The sequence below is a fragment of the Xenopus tropicalis genome, chromosome 8, assembly GCF_000004195.4.
Source record: "Xenopus tropicalis strain Nigerian chromosome 8, UCB_Xtro_10.0, whole genome shotgun sequence".
NCBI classification, from domain to species: Eukaryota; Metazoa; Chordata; class Amphibia; order Anura; family Pipidae; genus Xenopus; species Xenopus tropicalis.
Genome location: NC_030684.2, coordinates 27,660,556 through 27,683,565, shown reverse-complemented (window position 1 = coordinate 27,683,565; position 23,010 = coordinate 27,660,556). Strand labels below are relative to the sequence as shown.

Genomic DNA, 23,010 nt, shown 5'->3' with positions numbered 1-23,010 from the left:
CATCTTTAACCTTTTGCAACCTTTGCAATTGCTCTTCATCTTTTTATATTTGTAGTTTATTAATTATCAACATTTTTATACAGCAGCTCTCCAGTTTGACATTTCAGCATCTATCTGGTTGCTAGGTTCTAACTTACCTTAGCATCCAGGGAGTGGTTTGAATGAGACCGGTATATGAATAGATATGGATCTAAATAGTAAATAATAAAATAAGTGATAAAAAATAACAATAACAATAAAACTGTAGCCTCACAGAGTAATGGTTTTTTTTTTTTTTTTGCTGCTCGGGTCAGTGATCCCCATTTGAAAGCTGCAAAGAGAAGAAGGCAAATAATTGAAAAACTATGTAAAAAAATCATGAAGACCAACTGCAACGTTAATTTAAAGATTAACCACCCCTTTAATTGCAAGTTCCCAAAATTTCACAATTCCCATTCTGAAAATAGTTTTGTCCAATGAATCAAAAATGCAAGTGCAACTGTGCATGTAGGTCACACTTGTACCATGTACGAATCCTCACATAGCTGCAACTACACTAAGAATTATAGGAAGAAATGCTACAGTGTAGGTTAACATAGTGAATTACCTTTATTAATGAGCCCCACGATGCTTGTATACATGATTGCACTAAAATAATGATGGCGTTATTTACATTTACAAAGTTATACGATGCAAAGAATAGACTTTTATGTACCTTAGTGCTCTAGCACAGCCTCATATATATTATGCTATTGGCTAGAAATTTGATGCAAAAGCAATCAATAATACCCCCATGCCTTCTACTTCATCAATCAGATCTCAACTGTTATTCCAGTGGGAGCCCACGTACCATCATTAATAGCTGCATAACAATATGATTATGCTGTGTGGGCTCCGGCCATGTCTGCTGGGCTGAGATTTTAGACGCTGTCCGTCTCTTCCTAGTCAGTAAATGTAAAAGTTGATGCCCTATTTTGGTGCTGTGGACCCTCAAAACACAAAGGCTTGATTCTAGGAGAATCAGGGAGCATGATTTAAACCCCAAAAACATGTTAGTCTTTTAGTGTAGGCCTACATTTTTAGACAATGTTGCCTGGTGGCCTTTACATCCATAACCTTACTCTGATATGGGGTCAAAGGCATTTCACTGGCAACTCGTGTTTTCCTATTCACATAGAATCAGCCCAAATCGGGGCTGAAATAGGTAAAGTTTTGTTTGTTGGGCAGCTTCACCAAAGAGCTGATCTTCACAACTGCATGGCCACCTACTGCCTAGGAACACGTATATGGCTATTGGGTGGTCATTTCATGGAGAAGAACTGGAAAACTAAATAAACCTTTAGCAACTGTTTTTGAAATGACATCTGGCTCTTTATATGCTTTTTACTAAACACTTCATGCCTGCAGGATTTACACTAAAGCCAAGGGAAAGTAGAGTGCCATGTTTTAGGCAGAGTTCACTCTCAGAAGAGCATTCCTCAAAGTCAAATATCATATGATGGACACCGCCATTCCTGGGGCCCTGAAAATCACTACTAAGTGCTGTAAGGAAGAATTCTAATGTTCCAGCAGAAATGGAAAGGGGACTTAACATCAAGTTCTCACAGGAAGGAGGAAGTCTATATGTACATGTGTATTTCTCTAATGCCCAATCAATTGGTGCTGAAATCAGCCTTTTGTTTTGCTGTTGCTTTAATTAAATAATATAATGTGCTTATTCATATTGTTGAGCTAAAAACAGATTTCAATATAAAAAATCACCAGTTTCAGCCCTTCTTGTTGTTTAGAAAGCAACACAAAATAGCAGCTGAGCCAGTGATGACTGGCATGAGTATGGCAGTGCCAATAACACTCTGCATCTTTAGAACCATTTATTGGCCCTTTAACTTATGGTTTATTCTGCTACTGTAACCCTGGCAGTTTTACTTGGTGATCAAGTAACTTGTCAGTTCTACATCCCTCAGGTAAACAGCTCACTGTTACTAAATAACCCCCAAAGCTATCATTAGTCAAACAGACAAACAAGACTAACCGATATGCTGAAATTTACTGTTCCCGTTAAAACAGAAACATTTATTTAAATTCCTCCGTGACTATAAATTAACAAACAGCATCCAGGAATAGGGAGACCGTGCAAAGAGTTTACTCAATCTCCTTCTGTTTCCAGGCATTTAATAACAATCAGCCAATCTCTAATAAAGGGGCCCCATCAAATCGCACCTTATCCATTTTGGATGCAGAACACTAAGCACTTTCCACTTTCACATCCTCGTTAATTTACTCCTTTTACATGGAAAAAAAACCTCCCCTCTATAATGAAATCCAGATGCAAAAATTCCATTTTCACTAGGTCATAATTGAAGTTCATTGTGTCTCCCCCCCTTGTTTTTAATATATGAAGTTGGTATCAAGTTCCCATGTCCATTAAACATTTGCCATAAATACCGAGATCCCCCCTTCCATCTTTAATCCTCCAATTCATTGTGCTGAGGTAATAACTCTGTTATTGCTGTGCAACGGCAGAATTGTGATCTCCAGGCTCCCTAAGAAATACGGCTCGGGTGGAGTTGGACATTTTAATGCATAGCATGTAGTTCTCTATATGTTGCCTTCGCTTCTTGACCTGCTGACCCCACGTCCCATTCACATGGATGGGAATTAAGTTTCCTATAGAAGGGGTCAATGTTAAATGTAAATGCTGCATATTTATTACAAAGCATTTCCTGCTATAACTCATTTGCTGTAAGTAGTTGCTGCTTCAAACTAATTAGTCTGAGTTGTTGGAAACTGCTACCTGTCAACAGCCACAGAAGAGTAATGATGGGAGGGTGGGAAAGAGAGGGGGCTTCTATTTATGAAAAATATATGCCACCCTTTGGGGATTATTACGACCTATTAAGAGAAATGTGAAAAAAAAGATTCTTAGTAATTGGGAGTAGTGACTTTCTGTTTTAAATGTAAGGAATGACTTATGAAATAAATATTTAAACTGACGTAAGAAAAAGTTTGAATTAAATATTTTTTTTGATGCTGAAATGGTGGTTGCAGTGTGATAGTTACAGAATAATAAGATACCATATAATGACTAAGGAAAAAGAATAAGAAGAGCTGGTGTAATGCCTGGGCAGTAATATTTTTGGGCTAAACCAAAATAAGAATACACCTATAAAACAGGTTCCTAAAATTGATTGGGCCCCAGTGAACCTGTTCAATGCTTAGAATGGTAAGCTGATAGGATGCAGGGCATGTTGTCCGTTTTTTACTTACAGTTTTTTGTTGTTGTTGTTTTTTCCCCATATTATATAGTGCAGGTTTAAAAAAAAATACACTGAAAATATTTGTCATTGTGGCAAAATTATATTCACAATTCTTCCTTTAAAACAAGGAAATGTAATTTGTAACGTGTAGGGTAGATTATTATACTGGAGAGTGATGTTATTAGATTTAAGTGGGTAATTAGTAGTAAAATATAGCTTTTTTGCAATTAATGTTTTTTAAAGCCTGGAGGGGCACAGACTTACAAAAGGAGACTGATTTATTCATTTTTGAAATCATGTTTTTTCAGTTATGCTTTTTTGCCAATTACGTTTTTTCTCCAATGCTTTCTACCAGTATCTTGCCAGGTTTTAGGAGGGGAGGTTTTTAATTTTTTAGAATTTACTATAGAAAAACTGTGATCAACAGAAAAAAAAAACAAGAAATTTTTTTTTTGACACAAATCAAAAAACATCTCAAAAGTTAATAAAACAGCTCTTACATTACTGGATAATGAGAAAACAACAGGGAAGATTACTGGGGTGTAGACAGCAACTGGTAAAGTAGGAACAGAATATTTCTAAGGAGGATGTTTTTCAACTCTAATATTTCGTTTTGGAGACGTCAAGCTAAATGGTTTACCAGACAATATTTTGGGGCCCTTACGTGTCACTCTATTTATAGTGGCTATTGATGTAGCATGGGCATGTTTAGTGTGTGTGACCCTTTACCTTCTGATCAACAGGAGTCATTAGTAGTTGAAGTTTAAAGGGCATTTCAACACAAAACTATTTTTATTTTGCATAATGAAAGAAAATGTGGTTCCTATACTAACGGGAGAAGCATTGCACTTTATTTGGCAATTTTAATATAAAAAAACATGCAAACTTAACGATGAAGTAAGAGCAACGAATTATTTAGCACTTGAAGCTTTTGTCTTCTCAGTCTGGCTACTGCAGAGAACAGGTCCCTTCCAGTAAGATGAAAGGCTGCCCAGCCGTGAAGGGGTTATGAGTTTTAATGACTGCCTGTGTATAAAATGCAAATTGTCAACATATTCTCCTTTTTTCGCTGCCCCAGTTTGGCAGCATGTATTCCCAAGGTAGAGAAATGAGAGGTGATTAGTTATAAGCGGAGTGCTGAAGGAGTATACAAGGCGGGAGAGAGGAGGGCTGGGCTGTCCTGCATTAAAGCCTTAGAGATGCAACAGAAAGAACAATTATTGCTTATTTTTGCAACACCCCCAACAAAAAAGCAAAAGGGTTTTTATTTGTACATGGTGAGTAAAATAGTTAAACAATATAGGGTATTTTAAACATTGGCAGTCTGTAAATCAAGCAAACCTTCATTCTATTGCTGCATCTGCAGAGTGTCTTATGACTTAATATAAATTGGTAACTATTGTAGGATTATTTAGGCAAGAGGCTGGCCTCTGAATACAACACCATGCACAGTTACAAGAAAGGCTGAATTGAAATGATCTTATTTTAAGGTTGGAGACCCCTTTCCATCTCCTTGTGACTTAGAACAGACCCTGAGAGTGAAAGGCGTGAATCTGGTGTAACATGGCAACCAACAATACATAAGTTACTAAAGAGCTCCACTCAGGCCCAGATTTGTGGGCAGGCCACAAAGCCCCAGGCCTAGGGTGGCAAAGTGGGGGGGTGGCCACATTTCCACGGGGCGCAGAAGTGTTTGAATTTCCCACCCACCCAGTACCCAGTGGAAGCGTTCACACTAGAACAGTGCTGGTGGGAGGAAGCTGCAAGCAGTGGGTGGGCAAGAGGGGGTAAGCAAGTTGTACATGTTCTATACCCCTGGTTTGCTTGTGTTTATGCCTGAGGGGTGGGGGAGATGGCTTGTCGATTTGCCTGGGATGCCTGGCTGGCTTGGCCCGCCACTGGTTGTTAGGTACCCCCAGTGATTCTAGTCACTTACCTATTACCCCGGCCTGGTGCTCTTTATCTTCATAGAAAATGCACCATATATTTTTCTTTTTTATTCCCAGGTGTGTCCACATTTTTACTTGGGTGAATGTGCAGTACAGAAATTCCAAAACTGCAAATGCACTAGTCCAAGCCAGATGGGGACAGCTGGAAGACAGGAGGAAGATGGTGAAGTGGCACTTAGTGAACAGTTCCCCCGGATGGTGTTTTTTTTTTTTTTTAAAGAAGAGGAGTGCCAGCCAGGGATAACAGGTAAACAACTAGAATCAATGGGGGTGACAAACAACTTAGAACTCTTTAGTTATTTTACTTTTTTCTCATTTAACAATAGTCATCTTGTTGAGAGGATGCTTTCTTTAATATAAACCAACTAAAGCAGATAGGTTCAACCACTTCATATGAAATAAAATTGTAAACTTTACTATGTCTATGATGATTCTTTTGCCCGAATGCCTGATACTAAAATAAATACATGAGAGTAAATGCTGTGAATATTATATGTTCAACAAGGCTACATATTTCACCATTCGGCTGTAGCAGAAATACCCCATACCCAGGCTACATTCAGAGGCAAATTAATTTTTTCCCTTAAGGTACTTTCCTTAAGGTATCAATAACATTTCTAGCTCTGTCACTAAAATCTTTTTTATTTATAAGAAGATTATTAACAGTTCTCTCCCATTATAACAGAAGGGAATCAGTCTTACTAACTTTACTAAAGCCCCATGGACCCAGGTTTAAAACAGCACCAGGCCTGATTTCAGCATGCTGCAGTATCCCCAGCAGGTCCCATGGGGGGCAGGCCCTGGTGCAGTCACACCCAGAGCCCCCCGTTGTCCCTACAGTAATGGCGCGTACCACAAGTGGTTTAACTTGAGGTACCATAGGAGGAGTTATAAGGATGTAAATAAGGGGTTGTACAGATGTGTCAACTGAACCAAATTCTTTAGTGGTCATCCATATTTATTTTGCAGGGGGGCAGAGCACAGAGCGTGGCTGGTGTGTATGGAACAATATCGCTGTATGAAGAAATATATGGTAGGTGTAGGGTTGCCACTTGTGCAGTCTTTATACTGCTTGAATGCATTTCAGAAAACCAGACAAGACTCTGATGTGCAATTCAGCCAATCATGGCTTGCACCTCATAACTCTGCCCCCTGATGTCACTGGCTTGCCCCTAAATATTGTTGTTCTGCCCCCCCCCCCCACACTATATCCCCAGCTGTCAAAACTGTCCATAAGCTGTCAAAACTGTCCAATAGCAACCCTTTGGGGTATAAATAAATATCTCACATATGTCTCCATAGTTTTACAGAGCTTAATTAGCTTAGCTTCTCAGAGCTTCCTTTCACGTGAAACTTTTCTGCATGGTACAAAAGATTAAGACAGAAGAAGTAAAGCAAGCTACAACACATTGTCTGTTGAAATTTGAATAAAACAGAGCATATTCAGAGTTCTGTAGTAATATTCCTATTAACCCACCAAGACATTTACTTGCATAACTGGGGATTTAAAAATTTTAACAAGCTGTACAGTGCGTTATAAGACGATGTTACACAGTACAACAGAAGGTAACAATAGTGGTAGTTACATGGAGCATTATGAGACGCCTTACATAAAGTTATGCAGAGCAGCAGCCGGATGACATTTCTTTCTCTTGCTTCTATGAAATGTTATACATTAGATCTATAGCCCTCTAAACTCCAGACTGAGAAGCACCTCTAATTTCTTTCCATAAAACGCTGTATTTTCAAAGCCCCACACAATTAATTCTCTCTTTTTTTTGGTTCCCTTTTACAGGAGAGCCATTAAACATCAGCTGTTCCACCTTGGAATCCAGATGTTCTGCTATCCACGTGACAAATTCAGAGAGGGCACCTCGCACAGAGATCTTGGCAGAACGATATGTTGTCTTGTAGATTATAGGTATGCAATAACGGATACCTATAAATTTGTCTGCGCAAATAAATCTGCTTACCATAGTACTTTTCTTTTTTAATGTAGTCCCTGCTTGTATCTCACTGCAAAGACCAGAGAATTGCCTTGCGTTGCTAGGCACTGCTAGCAGGCACAGAAAGAAGATAAATCAGTATTACACATTGGGTTAAAAGCATATTTTACTTTACGTTACCCTTTTTGTATGAAAATGTAAGTAATGAATGCAGCAGCCTGTATATATTTAAGGCATATGTCTTCCAAACCAAATTACTTATCTAGTGTGGCTTAACTGCAGTTTCTAATGCTACCAGTATCTCTGAGTTCTGCAGCAGGAGGAGTGTCCAATTGTGCTGGACAGTGATCTACGTGGGAACTAGTTTAGGACTCTGAAAGGGTCATTATACCTTCACTTTAATCTATGAAGATGCTGCTGGCTCTGCCTGCATTTTCAGACTCGCACGAGACTCCTTTATTTACTACATCAGTGACTACTCTTATAATCACCTTGCAGGAAACAATGATTTGTGATCTACCAAATGGGGGGAGGAAGAATAATGACACTGGGGGTACAGCTAAGTAAAAAAAAAAAAAAAAAAGAGACAATATACAAACATAGTTGCAGTAGGAGCAGTCCCCTAACCGCCTATAAGCCTGTAAAAGGAGAAGCCATAAAATATAAGAACATTTGTACTCTCCTGCAAATTATCGAACATTTTAGTACAGGGATAGGATATATTATCTGCAATGCACAGGACCTGGTATTTCCTGGATAAGGGGTCTTTCTGCACCAATCCTTAAATGGTATGTAAACCCAATAATTTAATGTTGCCTAATGAAAGAAATCAAAGTAACTTTGCCATATACATTTGTTACAAATTCACAGTGGCTTTAAAGCTATTAATATATTTATATAGTTTAATATCTGTCTGTATCTTTTGTTTCTCTTCCCTGGTGGTTCTTACTTTAAAATAAAAAACATAGCCTGACTTCTGCTACACTGTTTAAAGAGACAGAAGGAGCAGTGCAGGAAGGATGGATACTAATTTCAATAGCAATTACATTTGCAAATAAATATTAAACCATTTAAAAAGTTTACTGAAAGTTTGTTGGAGATTTGCTCAGAATATTTTTTTTCTTTCCTTATGCAAAATGTTATTTTTGGGTTTACATTCCCCAAGTCCACCAACATGGCAGAGAAAAGGAAATCAGTAAAACAAAATATATTGTTTATTTAAATAGGCCTCAGAAACAACTGCATTTCAAAACTTCAGAGCTTTCTGAATAAGATCTGTACAGTGATTTTAGAACATTTTAAAAAGTTGTTGGTAGGGGCACTTATAGGTGTGCAGCTGCCCAAGTCAGCACACCTGATGCATGACCAAGAGAATTTGCAATGTTGCTGTTACAGTTACTGCTTGTACCACAATCTCTTTTTGTACATACAAATATTATAGACTGTGAATGTGGTTCATAAACACTGTGGCCCCTAGGGGAGTCGAGAGCAGCGAGCAGTGAGGGCAATATCCCCTCTAATCTGTGTGCTTTTGCACGTGCACACAATAAATTTTGTTGCGCACAAAGAATTTTGTACTGTGCACACTGATTTTTTAAACTGCACACACAGTTTAAAAAAAAAAAAAATTTGCACACACAGCCAAAAAAAAAAAATGAGGGAACACTGACTGGGGGCCCAACCCGATAGCAGTTAGGGTAAGATTTAAATGTTTACAGGGTTAAGCTGGCCATACACGTGGCGATCTGACGATGTTTCGTGCGACCATCGGTCGCACGAAACATCGTCAGATCCGCCACACACCGTCAGGGCTGAAACAGCAGATAAGGAGGTAGAAACAAATAGGATATCTACCTCCTTCTGCCGATTCAGCCCTGACGGCAGATTTTAGTCAGGCGCCTTCTATGGCGCCCGATCAAAATTTTCTAACCTGGCTGATCGGCGAGTCGTCCGATATCAGCAGCTTCCTGCGATATCGGTCGACTCGCTGACATGCCATACACGCACCGAATATCGTACGAAACGAAGTTTCGTACGATAGTATCGGTGCGTGTATGGCCAGCTTAACCCTTTTGAAATAAAAACAACAAAAGTGGTATAAAGGTGATACCTTTATTGGATAACTAAGATAATCATAGCAAGCTTTCAGAACATTCTAGTTCCTTTTTCTGGCTGATTAGCCAATAAAGGTATCACCTTTATACCACTTTTGTTATTTTTTATTTCAAAAGGGTTACCCTATAAACATTTTGACTGGCTAGCACCATACATCACCTTTTCCTGCATCTACAAGGTAAGATTTAAAAGAATTCCTGTTTGCTTTGAGGAAGTCCAGCCTGAACATCAGTTTTGGATACACACTTATTTGCTGTCCTATACATTTTCTTATAAGAGAAAGGCTCCCTGATAAAATGTTGCCACTGTCTGATTATATCAGTTTCATGGGTAATGTGATACTGAGAAATATGCAGTCAAATAATCTGTAAAGAATACTTAGAAGCTCGTAATCATTAGGGATAAGGCACACTGGGCCGCATAGTGGGTGTCCATGGGTTAAACCAAATCTCATCCTGTGCCATACCCCTTAAACATGCCCCATCCAGCTTTTAAACTAAATCAAGTACAGCAGTGCTTGCATCATATAAATATTTTAACAAGAAAAGGGGTACTGACCTGCTCTCTGGGAGTTCACAGGCTTGTGTGCAATTTAGCAGCATTTGTTAAGCTCAGAGTTCCACCACTCTCTGACAGCTAGCTGGCCCGACTGTAAATCTCTTCTTCCACGCCCGGGTGCTGCAATTAATAAAAACAAAAAAAAAAATCAGTCCAACTGAACAGCTCATGTTTAACTCTTGGATTGCTAGGTGACAATATCAAACTAAACAAAAACGGCAAAGGTGGATTCAGAATGCACCCTTAAAATAAAGATACTATTTCATATGGATAAAAGCTGCTGGACGACACTGCTTGTGAGGGATGCAGAAAAAATGCAGCCAGTGTAGGTTACCTAGCTGGATTTTTTATTTTTTTTTTGAATACCCCTAATTTTTTATTTGTTCTGGTGACTTGAAAAAGATGTCTGCATTACACGGGTTGTAATGCAGACATGAAAGGAAGTATCATTTTAAGCAACTTAAACATATATGTACAATATACATCCATTAACATTTTCCAATGGTTTCAAAGTTTTTGAATGTCATTGTAATCAAGAGCAGTATTCTTCTCTTTCTTGAACTGTCTTTAAATGATGTAGCAGAAGTCAGACATGCATGTGTATATGGATGAGTTGGTTTCTGCTACATTGTTTCAATAGCCAGAACCATTACAGCAAAGATAAAGTGACAGACACTGCTTTTAAAAGCAGCTATATTTACAATTTAATTTATGTATATCGTTAAGTTGCTTTGAATTTCAATTCCCTTCATTAGGCAAAATTTTATTTTTATGTTTGCTTCCCCTTTAAACATACTCCATTGAGAATCTGACACTTCTGTACTTACTTACATCATCATATTGCTTTTTTTGCACATTACCTTTATGTTGCTTTTTATTTCAGTTGTTTTTTAAGGTGAACATTAGAAATGTGCTTCTTGTTTTCAGTTGAGACGCCAACTAACCCCATGCCAGTAATGATCCACTCAAGGTATTTTGAGATCATATGATTCTTTTATGAACAAAATTGAGCATGCATGGGTGCTATTCTTCCATATGTGTTCCTGGTTACTTACAGTAAGCACCGGGGCTATATTTAGGCCCAGTTATGCCCAACACACCAGACCTCAACCCCATCCCCCCTGCTTGCTAAGGGTGCTGATGCAGATGGGCCTGTTGTCCCGCACATGCATTGATTCCATAGGATTAAGGTAGCTGACCCCTCAGCTCCTTGCAGAAAAATTTACTTGCTGGCTAGGGATTTTTTTTTCTTTAACGCAAATTTTATTTACCATACAGGTAGGTTTACCACCTATCCTGTCCCAGGTCAAAACCTCCTGCCCAGTTTTCCAAATTAGAAAGATTGACGTGACATAGCCCCGCCCAGTGACATCACTGCCCTGCCTCTTCCCCGTCCCCATAACATCACAACCCTGCTTCTTTGCCACCCCTGTAACGTCACCACCCGCCCCCTGCCTGGCGAAAAAAGCCGGCAGAGGTGGCAACCTGTAAACACGTTAAACTGCTAAATATTGCATATATTAGTTCCACCGGGGGAACATCTTACAAATTCTCCCTACATGTTAAAATGTAATTCTAGTTTCCATTTTTAAATGGTTTGCTTTCTACAAATCAAAATTATTTGGAGGCTTTGGTGAGAAAGTATACATTTGAGGTGTGCGATGTGGACTGCAGGGGGATTCCTTGTGCAAACAGGGTTAATAATCCCTCTCAGTCGGCTAATTAAGAGGCAGTTGAGAGAGGAGCTGCATGGAGAGGTAAAAAGGTGTGTGTTCCCACACCTGGGGGGTAACTCAGTGTGAATAAGTCACTGAGAGTGAGGGGTCACTTAGAAAGGTGTCCATTCTCAGAGCAGGGGCTGGGAGTGCCTCCTTCCCCTGCGAGGAGCAGAGGGAACCATGACCAAGTGTGTGAGAGCTGAGAAGAGTCATACTTTATTTTTTCTTTTTCAAGGTATAAAGATACAGACATCATTGTACTACGATATATATTAAAAAAAATTAAAAAATAAAGCAAAACAAAAGTAAAAGTCAAGCCTTTGGTTACCTAGAAGATAAATCTAAAAATCAAGAACTTGATAAATACAGGCATCCACAGCAACAAAACCTGTATTCTTCTGTCCCCAAATCAATGTGCACTGACAGGAACGGCATCAGCCTGTTAGAACACAGCCGCTGGCGGATAAAATGCCGCAACATGACCCTTAGAGGGGTGCCAATTTGTTTAGGAACATCCAGTGACTTTAATCACTTACCTTTACCTAGTTTTTAGCAGACAAGTCTAACTTTGGTACAGGGGCTGCATGCCTACTGAAACTATCTCAGATGGGATGCTTTTTCATGGAAGAGGAGCGCTGACCCAGCAAGAAGAGATAACCAATTACAGTCACTGGGGCTTGTCTAACAAATTGGAAGGTACTTGCACCCATACATGCTCCCGGGAAATAGTGATGACCAACACCGGATTTCAGCCCTTGCCACAAATTTGGGCCTGGTGATGACCATCGCTGTACTTGTTAGGTAAGGAGTGATGGATTGCGGCAATTTTATGCATAGAAACTAGTGAACCCTGGAAGTTCTACCTCCCTAGACCTAGCCGTAAATCCAGGGTACCCCTAGTATGTTGGGTCCATGGATTCAACCTAATTGCCCCTAACTAATTACACAATTGCAACTAACAGCCAGTGCAAATTGCATGCATATCAATACCCCGTGCTGGAAGTTTCTCAGGACATTACTTTGATGGCACCCGCAATGACCTGCGTTTGCACTTAAGGCTAATGCCAGACATGGTGTTTGGCGTATATTTTCGGCAAGCTGAAAATCGCTTGCCGAAAATAGTGCCATAAGTGCAGCTGCTAAGGGTTACTACCTAGGTGCAAAAGTGCCCAGTTTTTATAAAGGAGCCTTGCTGTGTCTTTACGTTACAAAAAGAAAGTAACTGAAAAATCAGCAATACCTTTAAAAGTGGGGAGAGCAGGGAGAGTAATTCTAATGTAGCAGGTTACTTTATGGCTAGACTAGAGATTAACCCTCAAATTTAATAAAGGGCACAATGTTTGTCCAAGTGCAGTTACCTATAGCAACCAATTATATGTTTCCTTTTAAACAGATGACTGGTTAGTGCTACCACTGCTTTCTTACTATAGGTGATTAGACCTGTATCAAACATGCACCTTTAATTTCATAACCCCCTCAAACTTTTAAATTCTTTTAGACAAGGGAACCTGAGACAAAAGCTGTTTATGGACCCCCTCTTAATGGACCTCCCCCTTTCTAATAATAACCAGTTTCTTAAAAGAACCAAGACTGCTTATAGGTTCATTGGCATTGTGTTACTAGGCAATGTTCACGGCGGAATCACTTGGTCATCTCGGTTCTCTTCTCTTAATATGTGCAAGACGTGGGAATCAGGCAACATGCATGTGCATAGCAAGCAAACCAAGACACACAATCATTACACACACATGCTTTCACTAGCATGGCCACCCTGGTGTGGAGGACACAGTACACAGTGGAGGCCTATTTTTGGCAAAAAAATATTCTATTGTTATCTCTGGTAGCCGGTATACCTGGTGGAGAAAAAATACTTTAATAGGTGTAAGGATAGCTGACATAAAGGAAGGATTTATTCAACAATATGAGCATTATATGTTGCAACTCTCAGCAATATAAATATGCTTTCTCTATTTTAGCAGATACACCATCCCACCAAATGGCAAGTGGAAGCCAAATGCAGAGCTATTACAGAACCTGGAGGGCTGCAAATTCCCTGCCAATGAAATTCTCAACAAATCATGAAAAGAAGTGCTTTTTACTGAACTACAGTGCACCCTTGATCTACTGCCTGCTTAAAACACAGCACAAAGCTAGCATTATAAAGAGGGTGACATTTAACTAGACTGATCTAATTTAATGCACATTTGTCAAGAGAATTTGCAGTAAGTGAGAGTGGCCCTATAAAAGGTGGTGGTATAAATAGGAGGCACTATGTTAGGATAAGCATTTTAAGCTTTGCTAAAAGGGAAAATATACCATATTTATAAGGTCACTTCATCTCTACTAATTTAGAATATAAAGTATAACTTTTGGTATAGCCCATTTCTACTGTGTATATGTAATTCAACCATGTAAGAGGGAGCTAGCCTAATTCTTGCTTGGATAAAACCTATCAATGCAGGCAGCTTTCACTCATATAAACATGTAATCAAAGATAAACCCTCTTAATGAACAGGTTCATTTTTTCTTGCAGTCTATCAATACAGCAAAGGGAATATGTTCAGTTTGCAAATGGCCTGTATCATTTTATAATCAAGTTACACAAGATGCTAAACAATGATTACTTTGGGCACATCAGGGGTGATTTCTGTTTTTATTTTGTACAAGTTAGGTGCCCGTGTGGAAACATACATGCAACAGTTTGTTTCCCCCTTGACTATATGTAGATTTCAGCACAAAAGAGAGAATGTTATGATATTTTAAAAGGCATTTTGGGCTTCCACTTTACAAAATGACTTACCTTATACTCCAGGCTGGTGCCTTTGTTCACTAAAAAACTGAACCACCAGGGGCATTTCTGTAGGAGCATCAGGTCACAATTGGCTTCTGCACCTTCAGTTGCCGAAGAAGGTGGCAGTGATCGGCTCCTACAAAAGTACCACATGCCAGTGAAGTTTTTAGGGAACAAGAGCATTATAATGATTGGAGGGTGTCTAGCATTTTGGCACACGCTTTAATAATATGAAGCCCTTAATGTATATAAGGCCTACTACTTACTATGAGCATTTACTCATTTTTCTCTATTCCCTGTATATGATATATAGATTCCACATTTTCTAGAACAAAATAATTATGATCTCCTTATTTCTCTTACCTCTGGTATCAGAAGTAATTTGTACAGGTTGCCCAGTAAAATACTGGTCAAGTGGCAACCCTTATTATAAGCAATGTGCAGCACATGCATATATCTGTTGCACAATAGGGCCTATGAAACATCAGGAGGATTTTGGGCTTTAGCAGAACACATTTTGGCACAACCCAAAACACTCACCTACCACATCTCACAGTGTTTAATGGCAATTAAGTCCTGTGAGCCAACTTGACTAAAGAGATATATTGAACAATTAAAAAGTATTACCGAGAGTCAGTAATGAAATCGATTGGAGCTTTTACAGGGAACATTTCTAGTAAATAAGTGTGGCTCTGGTATAGAACAACAGGAATTAAACGAAGGAGCAGAGTTTTGGCTAAATTTCAGATTAAAAGGAAAATAACATTTGATTTTGTAGACTACATATTTTTCAACTCTATTTGCCATATGCGAGTTAGAAAAAGATTCTTTAGTTAATGGTTTGTAATGTGTGAATTGCTGATTCCTTCCTCTCCAGTGTGACAACTGAAGTACAGAAAATTGCAGCTAAGGCCAGTAGGGGGAGAAATGAGGCTTAACTGCATATGTTATAATGCTTTCAGGCACACTCTAATTAAGGAAAATGGTTAAAAACCATACTCTTCCTCTGAATGGAAATATTGGCAAAAAAGAATCAGTATGCAGGTGGCAATGCATATAAAAAACCTCATACAAACACAATGTGGTAGACAGAGCAATGACTGATATGTTGCCATTTTTCAAATGTGTGCCTTTTGTCACTAAAAGATGTGCATTTTATATTCCTTGTTTTTGGTATTAGATATATATCTCAGTGTTAAATACAACTTGCATCTTAGAACACAAATAATTCTCCTTAAATAAAGCTGGCCATACACGCTCATAATCGGAAAAATCCGTTTCAGATGATTTCCAATATCCATGTACTGTGGATATATGTTGGTTCACAGATCTGGCAGGTTTGAAAACTTCATCTGCCAATACAGCATGCCAGCCAGCCAGTGGAGTAACTACACTGTGCTGCACCCCCCAAAAAAAATCTTTGAAGGGGCTCAGCGCAGAGTAGCAAACCTTTCCAGGCTCCTTTCCCCCACCCGCAGGTGTCCACCCCCCCCACCCACCTACCTGAGAGCCAGCAGGGATTTATATGCAACAATAGAGGAAGCAGGCCCCACGGTTTGGGTCCCCCTGTTCCACGGACCTTCCGTGGCTGCAGGGTCTGTTTCCTCTATTATTACACTAATGCAGTCACCGCATGGTGCAACAGCAGATGAGCAAGTGGAGAAGTACTGCAGTTGCTTCACTTCCTGCTGTTGTGATCATTGGGTTGTCTACCCAAATGATTGAAACAACAGAAAGGCAGCCATGGAGTGGATGTCCCCTTTGACGCACTCTGTGTGAGCTGAACTCTATCTGATCAGTTGTGAACATTCCTGATCAGACAATGTATAGCCACCTTGGGTGTTCATGGCAGATTCCTGATTTCATAATGTTCACTAACAACAAAGTTATGAACTTAGAAATTCACTAGAGGGTTTGAACTGAAAAAGACCATTGCCCTAGACTAGAATGACCCAATGACTGGGGTAACAGGGTTGAAGGCCATTTTGGGTTAGTTAAGTTATATGTGTTAAATACTGTCCTACATACTCCTGGAAGCCTGTATGGCCGGTCAGTGTGATATCTGGAGTAATAGCTTGTACAATGTTTTTATACTGTATATATGTCACTATGTTAATGGGTAAGGGATGGACCACTAAGAAGTGCATCATGTTTTTGATGAAAAAAAGCTGTTTTATTTTCTTTTGTCATATCTAAAATTTAATTAGCCCCCTAAACTCCCATTTGGTAGGTCACTGAATTCTAGATCTGGGCACACGTTTACACCACTCTTCAGTGTTTGACTGAATCAGCTGCAGGGGAAGGGCCACAACTAGTGGAAGGCAGCAGAGGCATGTGCCTTGGGTGCAAGTGAGCAGGCCTGAGGGCCCTGTGCGTGAATGAGGGGGATGGTATTTTCATTGGAGCAAGCAAGCAGGGTACAAGGCTCCACCCCCCCTCCAATGGTCTGGGCCCAATAAACCCTATGTGACTAGCCTTATTGCTCAAAAATACTTTTCGCTGGGGTACCTCATTAACTTTCATCTACCAATGTGGAAAAGCAAACTACTGGATAGGGTTCAATATAGCCACCTATACATGCAGGCAACTTGCTTACAATTCTGTTGTTCAACTAGGGCTGGGCGGTATGACCAAACATTTTTCAAAATTATATCGGTGTCACGGTATTTGACGGTATTTTTTTTTTCCATGCATGATTAGGTGTTAACCCCATTTCCTAATAAATTAGAGAATAATTACTGCAGTATTGAAAATCAGAGTCAGGCAAGCGAAGGATCGGCAACAGAAAGTCGTAAGGTAAATCAGGCAGGCTTAGTTTCCCAGGCAAGGCCGCAGACAACATAGCACAGGAGGAGGAGTTTGATAGCTTTAAATATCCCCCACGCATGCGCAGGACCGGCGCCATCAGCGCATCATGGACGTGCACGCTTTGATATGTACGTGCGCTTTGACGCACGCGCACCTGGACGCCTGTGCGCAATGTCCCGCAGACAACGGGCCGCACGGGTGAGTACCCTGACACCCCGGTATTGCGGTATCTGAAAAATGAATATAGTTTAAAAAAAACAACACCGGTATTCGGTATTAAACGGTATATCGCCCAGCCCTATGTTCAACACTACCTTACCATTAGCCTGGGTTGAGTTTTGGAGCCAATGGTAATTGCAGCGGCTAAAACTGACATAACTAGCCAGACGATGTCCAGCAAAGTTGGCCAAAATATGGCAGCCATGGTTGGACATTGGGGGGGGACCCCCTGCCTAGATAGGAGATACTTGAGACCTACCAATGTAAGTGCCTAAGCAGCCTTATTAGTTCCAATGAGAGCATAAAATGTAAGCTTTTCTACTACTCTCTTCCTTCTCTCACCATTTATACCTTGTTTTGTTTGAAAAAAAAATAACATTATGCAACATAACCAGGTAACATGTTGTTTATATATCCTTCATACCAGGTGGGCCTGCAGGATACTCACGCTTAACTAAACTCCAAAAACCCTGTTCAACGACAACTTTTACCCGAGTTGGGCAGCCACTTTCCTCACTGAGAAGCAACGAGAGCGGAGCTGATGCTGCCCTTTCTCCTCACTCGCAGCATCCCTCAATCTCCCGCCCTGCCCGCTGCCATGGAAACCAGAGGAGGACCAGCCGCCCAATCCCCGCCCACTAAAGAAAAATGACCGTATGAGTATGAACATTCCAATTCACGAATCATAAAGTGTTTGGACCGGCGGGAACACTACGCGGCGGCAACCTACCTTGCTCTCACCTTCACCGGCTAACGATGATAGGAAGAAGAGCAAAGTTCAGACAGGCCATTGGTTACCTGTCACACCTCGCATAGCAACGGCGGCAAAGGTGCGTCGCAGCGCCCTAGCAACCGCCAAACCCGCGCCATTTCTCCGAGGCGAGTGGGGAGCGGGCGGGGGATAGAAGGAGAGTGGGGAGAAGCGACAATAGCGCCGCCCTTTGCCCCTCCCCCTTTCCTTTCTCGGGGCCCCGCACACGGGGAGGAGGAGCCTACCTCCATTATTTATATTTTGTCTCCCTTTTTATTTCCTCCCCTCCTTCAAAGTCTGACACGTCCGCAGTGAGTGAGTGGCGTTGGCAGCCTGTCAATCCGTCACCGGAGCCGGCAAGAGCGAAATAGCGGGGGAAGCAGCCATAAATCCCGCCCGGGAGTCCCGGCACCGGCCCCTCCATCCATCTCTTCCCCTCAGCTCCCCTTAGCCGCCGCCGCCGCCGAGAAGGGGAAAAAAAACTTTTTTTGATTGCTGCTCTGAGCCACCATCATCATCATCATCATCTTCCCCACACCGGGCACCTTAACCATTTCTATCTTATTACTCCCATTAATAGCTCAAGCTGCTGCTGCTTCTTCTCCCCCCACCCCTGGGCACAACTTTCATTTAGATTTTCTATACAAATATTTAATTTTGTAGTTTTCTTTTATTTATTTTTTTTTTTTACTACTGATTTGATGTTGGACACGACCCTGCAAAGGAGCTACCATCAGTCACTGATTTATTTATTTCTCTTAGAAAGGAGAATACTACCGGAGCAGCCGGAGATTGGCAGCGCTCGCTCAGAGAAGTGGATGAAGGATTGACTGGAAAACCCTGGTCCGAAATCAAAAAAAAAAATCAAAAGGGATCAATAAATGACCATCGTGGACATTGCTGAAAACGCGTTGATCTTTTCATCAAAATAGTCTGAATGTAATTCATTTCTATGCTGGCCAAAATGCATGGATGGGATAAGCACCGAATAGAAACTTGATTTTTTTTTTTTTTTTAATAATAAAACACGACTGGAACTGCTGTGAAGGAACATGTGTCACTAGTACTTATAGTGACGTAGAGGTTTGTGCTACATTTGAACATCTTTGTAGCAGATTTATTTTCCTCATTTGGAATGCATTGTTGGAATTGAAAAGAATTGAAATAAAGACTGAATTTACAGCAGCTCGTAATACTTCAAGAACTCAGAACCAGGTGCTCACTTGTTATTCTATTGAAAACTTAACACTATGTGAAAGGAGTAAACACAAATCATGCCTCTGCTGTGTGTGCCGTCATTTTGGAGTAAACTCTGACTGACCTGTCATTACCTGAAGATTAAAATACAGACAGAAGAAGATGCTGACTTTCATTTGCAACTTTTAATATGCCCCCTTTTCTCGTCCACGTTTTCTTGGAATAAAAAAAAAAAGAAACTTGACCTCTTCAGAAAGAGCATTTTTAAAATAAAAAGATTTTAGCTGCTGAAGGCGATCGCACCTGTAATACATTTTTATGAAACCCTACATGTTGTGGTTCTGATATTTGGATGGTATTTACATTGGTGGGATGAAATACTATCACAGACCTTGATTTAAAACTGCTCTGTCCATAGAGACTGGGTATCTGGTTGGATTCTGACGGTTGACGTTGTTGATGTGTGGGGCAGTAACCCCACAGCGGTGCTATCACTGGCTGTGAGGTCTCCTTGCAGTCTGTGTTGTCATTGATTAGGCTGCGGAGAAGAGTATGGACGAACAGACCAGGATGATGCAGACTTTGGCTGGGGTGGCCATGGCTGGCCACTCGGTTCAAGGGGGAATGACTTTACCTCCTCCCCATGGTCACGATGGGGGAGATGGTGACGGCAGGAAGCAGGACATTGGAGACATCCTGCACCAGATTATGACCATAACTGATCAAAGCTTGGATGAGGCACAAGCAAAGTTGGTTTCCACTGCAATAAAAACACACACACACACATCACCCCTTTCCCTCCCAACACATCACAGCAGCACATCACTCCAGTTCATCTTGGAGTGAACAACTTCTTACAAGCTGTTTGTCAAATAAACCAGCACATGTTTGGGTAGCGATGAGCAGTGTCTGAGATGCTGCTCGAAGCTGCTTGCATGGGGGTGAGATGATGCCCACGCTAGCAAACTGATATAAACACAGCTCGCAGCTATAACCAGGCTCTTGTTTATTTGTATGTAGAGATTCTCCCCTGGTGCTTGTAAATGTAGCTTCCAGGACCCCTCCAGTCCTTTCTCTTTCTGCCAGTGGGGTTGACACTGTCCCTATATATGGGGGAAAAACAATCATTATAAATAAATGTGGTTATGATGGAAATTACTAGTCTTTTACTGGCCTATGTATTAACAGAGTGTTTCCTATAAATGCCTCTTTAGGTTTATTCATTTCTCAACAAAAAAAGGCATACCATTTTCTGGTTCTAATCCATATATTGTCTATTAATTATAGATCTACTTCCAGGGCCACGTAAATATTTCTTTTCAAGCGCCTTTTAGGGGGAGTGTTATAAATTGGCATGTGTATGTGTATATATGGACACGCACATCAAGGAAAATGTTTATGTAGTCATTAATTGCTACCCAACTGCTGCTTAGTTCCTGACAATATGTGTGTGGGGGTATATATCTATATATATATATATATATATATATATATATATATATATATATTGAGATTTGATGTTATGAGTACAGTGTACATTAATTTTGTGAATACATTCCCCATTTCCTCACATATATTTACAAATAAATATTGTGGTTTTTTTGCATGCATCTGATGGATATTTTATGATATAATTAGGAGAACTGTAAAAAATCAAGTGCAGAAAATGTATAGCTGTGATAAAGTTAGCTCTTTTTAATAAATCACTAGATGTGGCTAGAAGCAGCTTGTTGCAGACAAGGACTGATTTATATTTTGAATAATAGCAAGCTAATTTGACATGTGAGTAAACATTAAATATTGTAAACCCTTCATAGTAAAAGCACCGCATCCAAAGTGTCAATCAGTTTTTGCAACTGTAGCAGGTGTGACTTAGTTCCCCCAAACTGAAAAATGTTGATGGCAATTAATAGCCTGCATATGGCAATCTATCAACTGTTTTTGATAGGGCTGATAAATCAGTGTATATAAAATGCAATTATTGTTTCTTGAAGTGGTAATGTCACATAAACGGAAAAGAATTCAGGCAGTCTCCTCATTATTTATAGCTAAGTGAAAGGCATAATTTTTGTTTATCTTAAACATATAATCACACACATTGTCTATTTCTAGTTGTACTGTGCTAGAGAATATGTGGGTGCCTTTTAAGTTATATGCGGTAGAGGAATGTAGTAATATTTTTTATATTTAATTCTTTTACAGAAAGCATGCACTAAACTGCCATAGGATGAAACCAGCCCTCTTCAGTGTCTTATGTGAAATCAAAGAGAAAACAGGTAGGGTTCGTGCATCTTGTTTTCTGTATTTTAAACCATAGCCTTTTTATATGCTGGTCTTTCCTAAGTGATCTGAGCCATATGAGTGGTCTTCCTTTGTAAACACACGCAGAGACACAAAGTATTGTTACTCTGTGTTCATGTGTTAGGTAGCTGTTGCATCTACATATACATCTACTTCTGGCAAGTATCAGAACAAGAAAGTATTTCACTATTCGCCATGGTGATAGTTTGTTTGAAAATGCAAATATTAAAAGTAGGGCCTTCATGGAAGTTCAGAACTATAAAACCAATCATGCTGGCAAAGTTGTTCAGTTGAATTTGTTTTTACACCTCTCAAAAAAAAGTTTTCTATATCGATGCTAATTGTAGTACAGGTATGGGATCAATTATTGAGAAACTTGTTATCCAGAAAGCTTAAAAATACAGGGATGACATTTTCCATAGATCTATTTAAACAACTTCATATTGTTCCATTATTCTTTTTCTCTATATTAATAAAACAATACCGTTATAGTTGATAGAATCTAAGCTGGCATAATATTATGTGGTGGCAAACAAACTTATGGGGTTCTTTTTGTTTTTTTAGTATGATGATGTAAATAACAGAAAGACCCCTTATCTGGAAAAGCCCAGGTCCCAAGCATTCCACATAATAGATCCCATACCTGTACTAGAAATTCAAATAGAGGCCCCAACCCCAATTACTGTGTTTCTACTTTTTTTGTAACTAGAAAGAGCCACAAACGTCTGATACATTTCATATATATATATATATATATATATAAAATAACTAATAACCCCCCCCCAGTCATTGCTAATGGGGATATTTTATTTGTTGTTAATTCTTTTTGGTCTTAGATCAATCCCTAGGGTTTTTTAGAAGTATTGATTGATCACTGTATGCAGGGCATTATGGCCTGTTTCTCATAATATGTATATTAAGTCAGTTCAAATAACTGTGCTTCTCACGGTTTCTATCTAGTATTAATAAGCATCTTTTACACATATTTTTATTCCAAATTATTTATGCCTTATACGTGTAATTTAAATATTAATATAGTGTGCTGATGTTTAAAAACGTCAAGTTTAAATTATCTCAGCCATAAATGGGTGGAGGCTATATTGCTAAATATAATTTTATCAACAGTTGTATACTGTTGTAAGGCAGAGAAATACTATATAGATTTCTAAAACATATCAGCCAGCAGCTTTGCCAAATTTCATATAAACATATTGTTTACATTTTCAGTTAAAATATATATATATAGTATTAGTGTGTTGGGATGTATATATGCATGTGTGTGTATGTATGTATGTGTATATATATATATATATATATATTATAAATAATGCACACCCATGTATTTTAGAAGTGATCATTTAATAATCCAGGGATTTCAAGAGTGTCAAATCACCAGAACCTATTAAGGGTGTCAGTTTCAG

General features: G+C 39.6%; 1 protein-coding gene across 2 annotated transcripts in view; it reads left to right on the top strand.

Moving 5' to 3' along the window:
* The first annotated feature begins 18,025 nt into the window (after nt 1-18,025).
* The window catches only part of pbx3 (pre-B-cell leukemia homeobox 3), a 148,544-nt gene continuing 143,559 nt past the window's right edge, over nt 18,026-23,010 (top strand). The window contains exons 1-3 of one of the 2 annotated variants that reach the window (XM_031891469.1): nt 18,026-18,170; nt 18,854-20,037; nt 21,491-21,564. In XM_031891469.1, coding sequence (XP_031747329.1) covers nt 19,841-20,037; nt 21,491-21,564 — 271 coding nt within the window. In that variant the 5' untranslated portion in view covers nt 18,026-18,170; nt 18,854-19,840. Of the gene's footprint in view, nt 18,171-18,224; nt 20,038-21,490; nt 21,565-23,010 lie in introns of those variants that run through there. The other variant, XM_004916737.4, reaches the window with a different exon arrangement.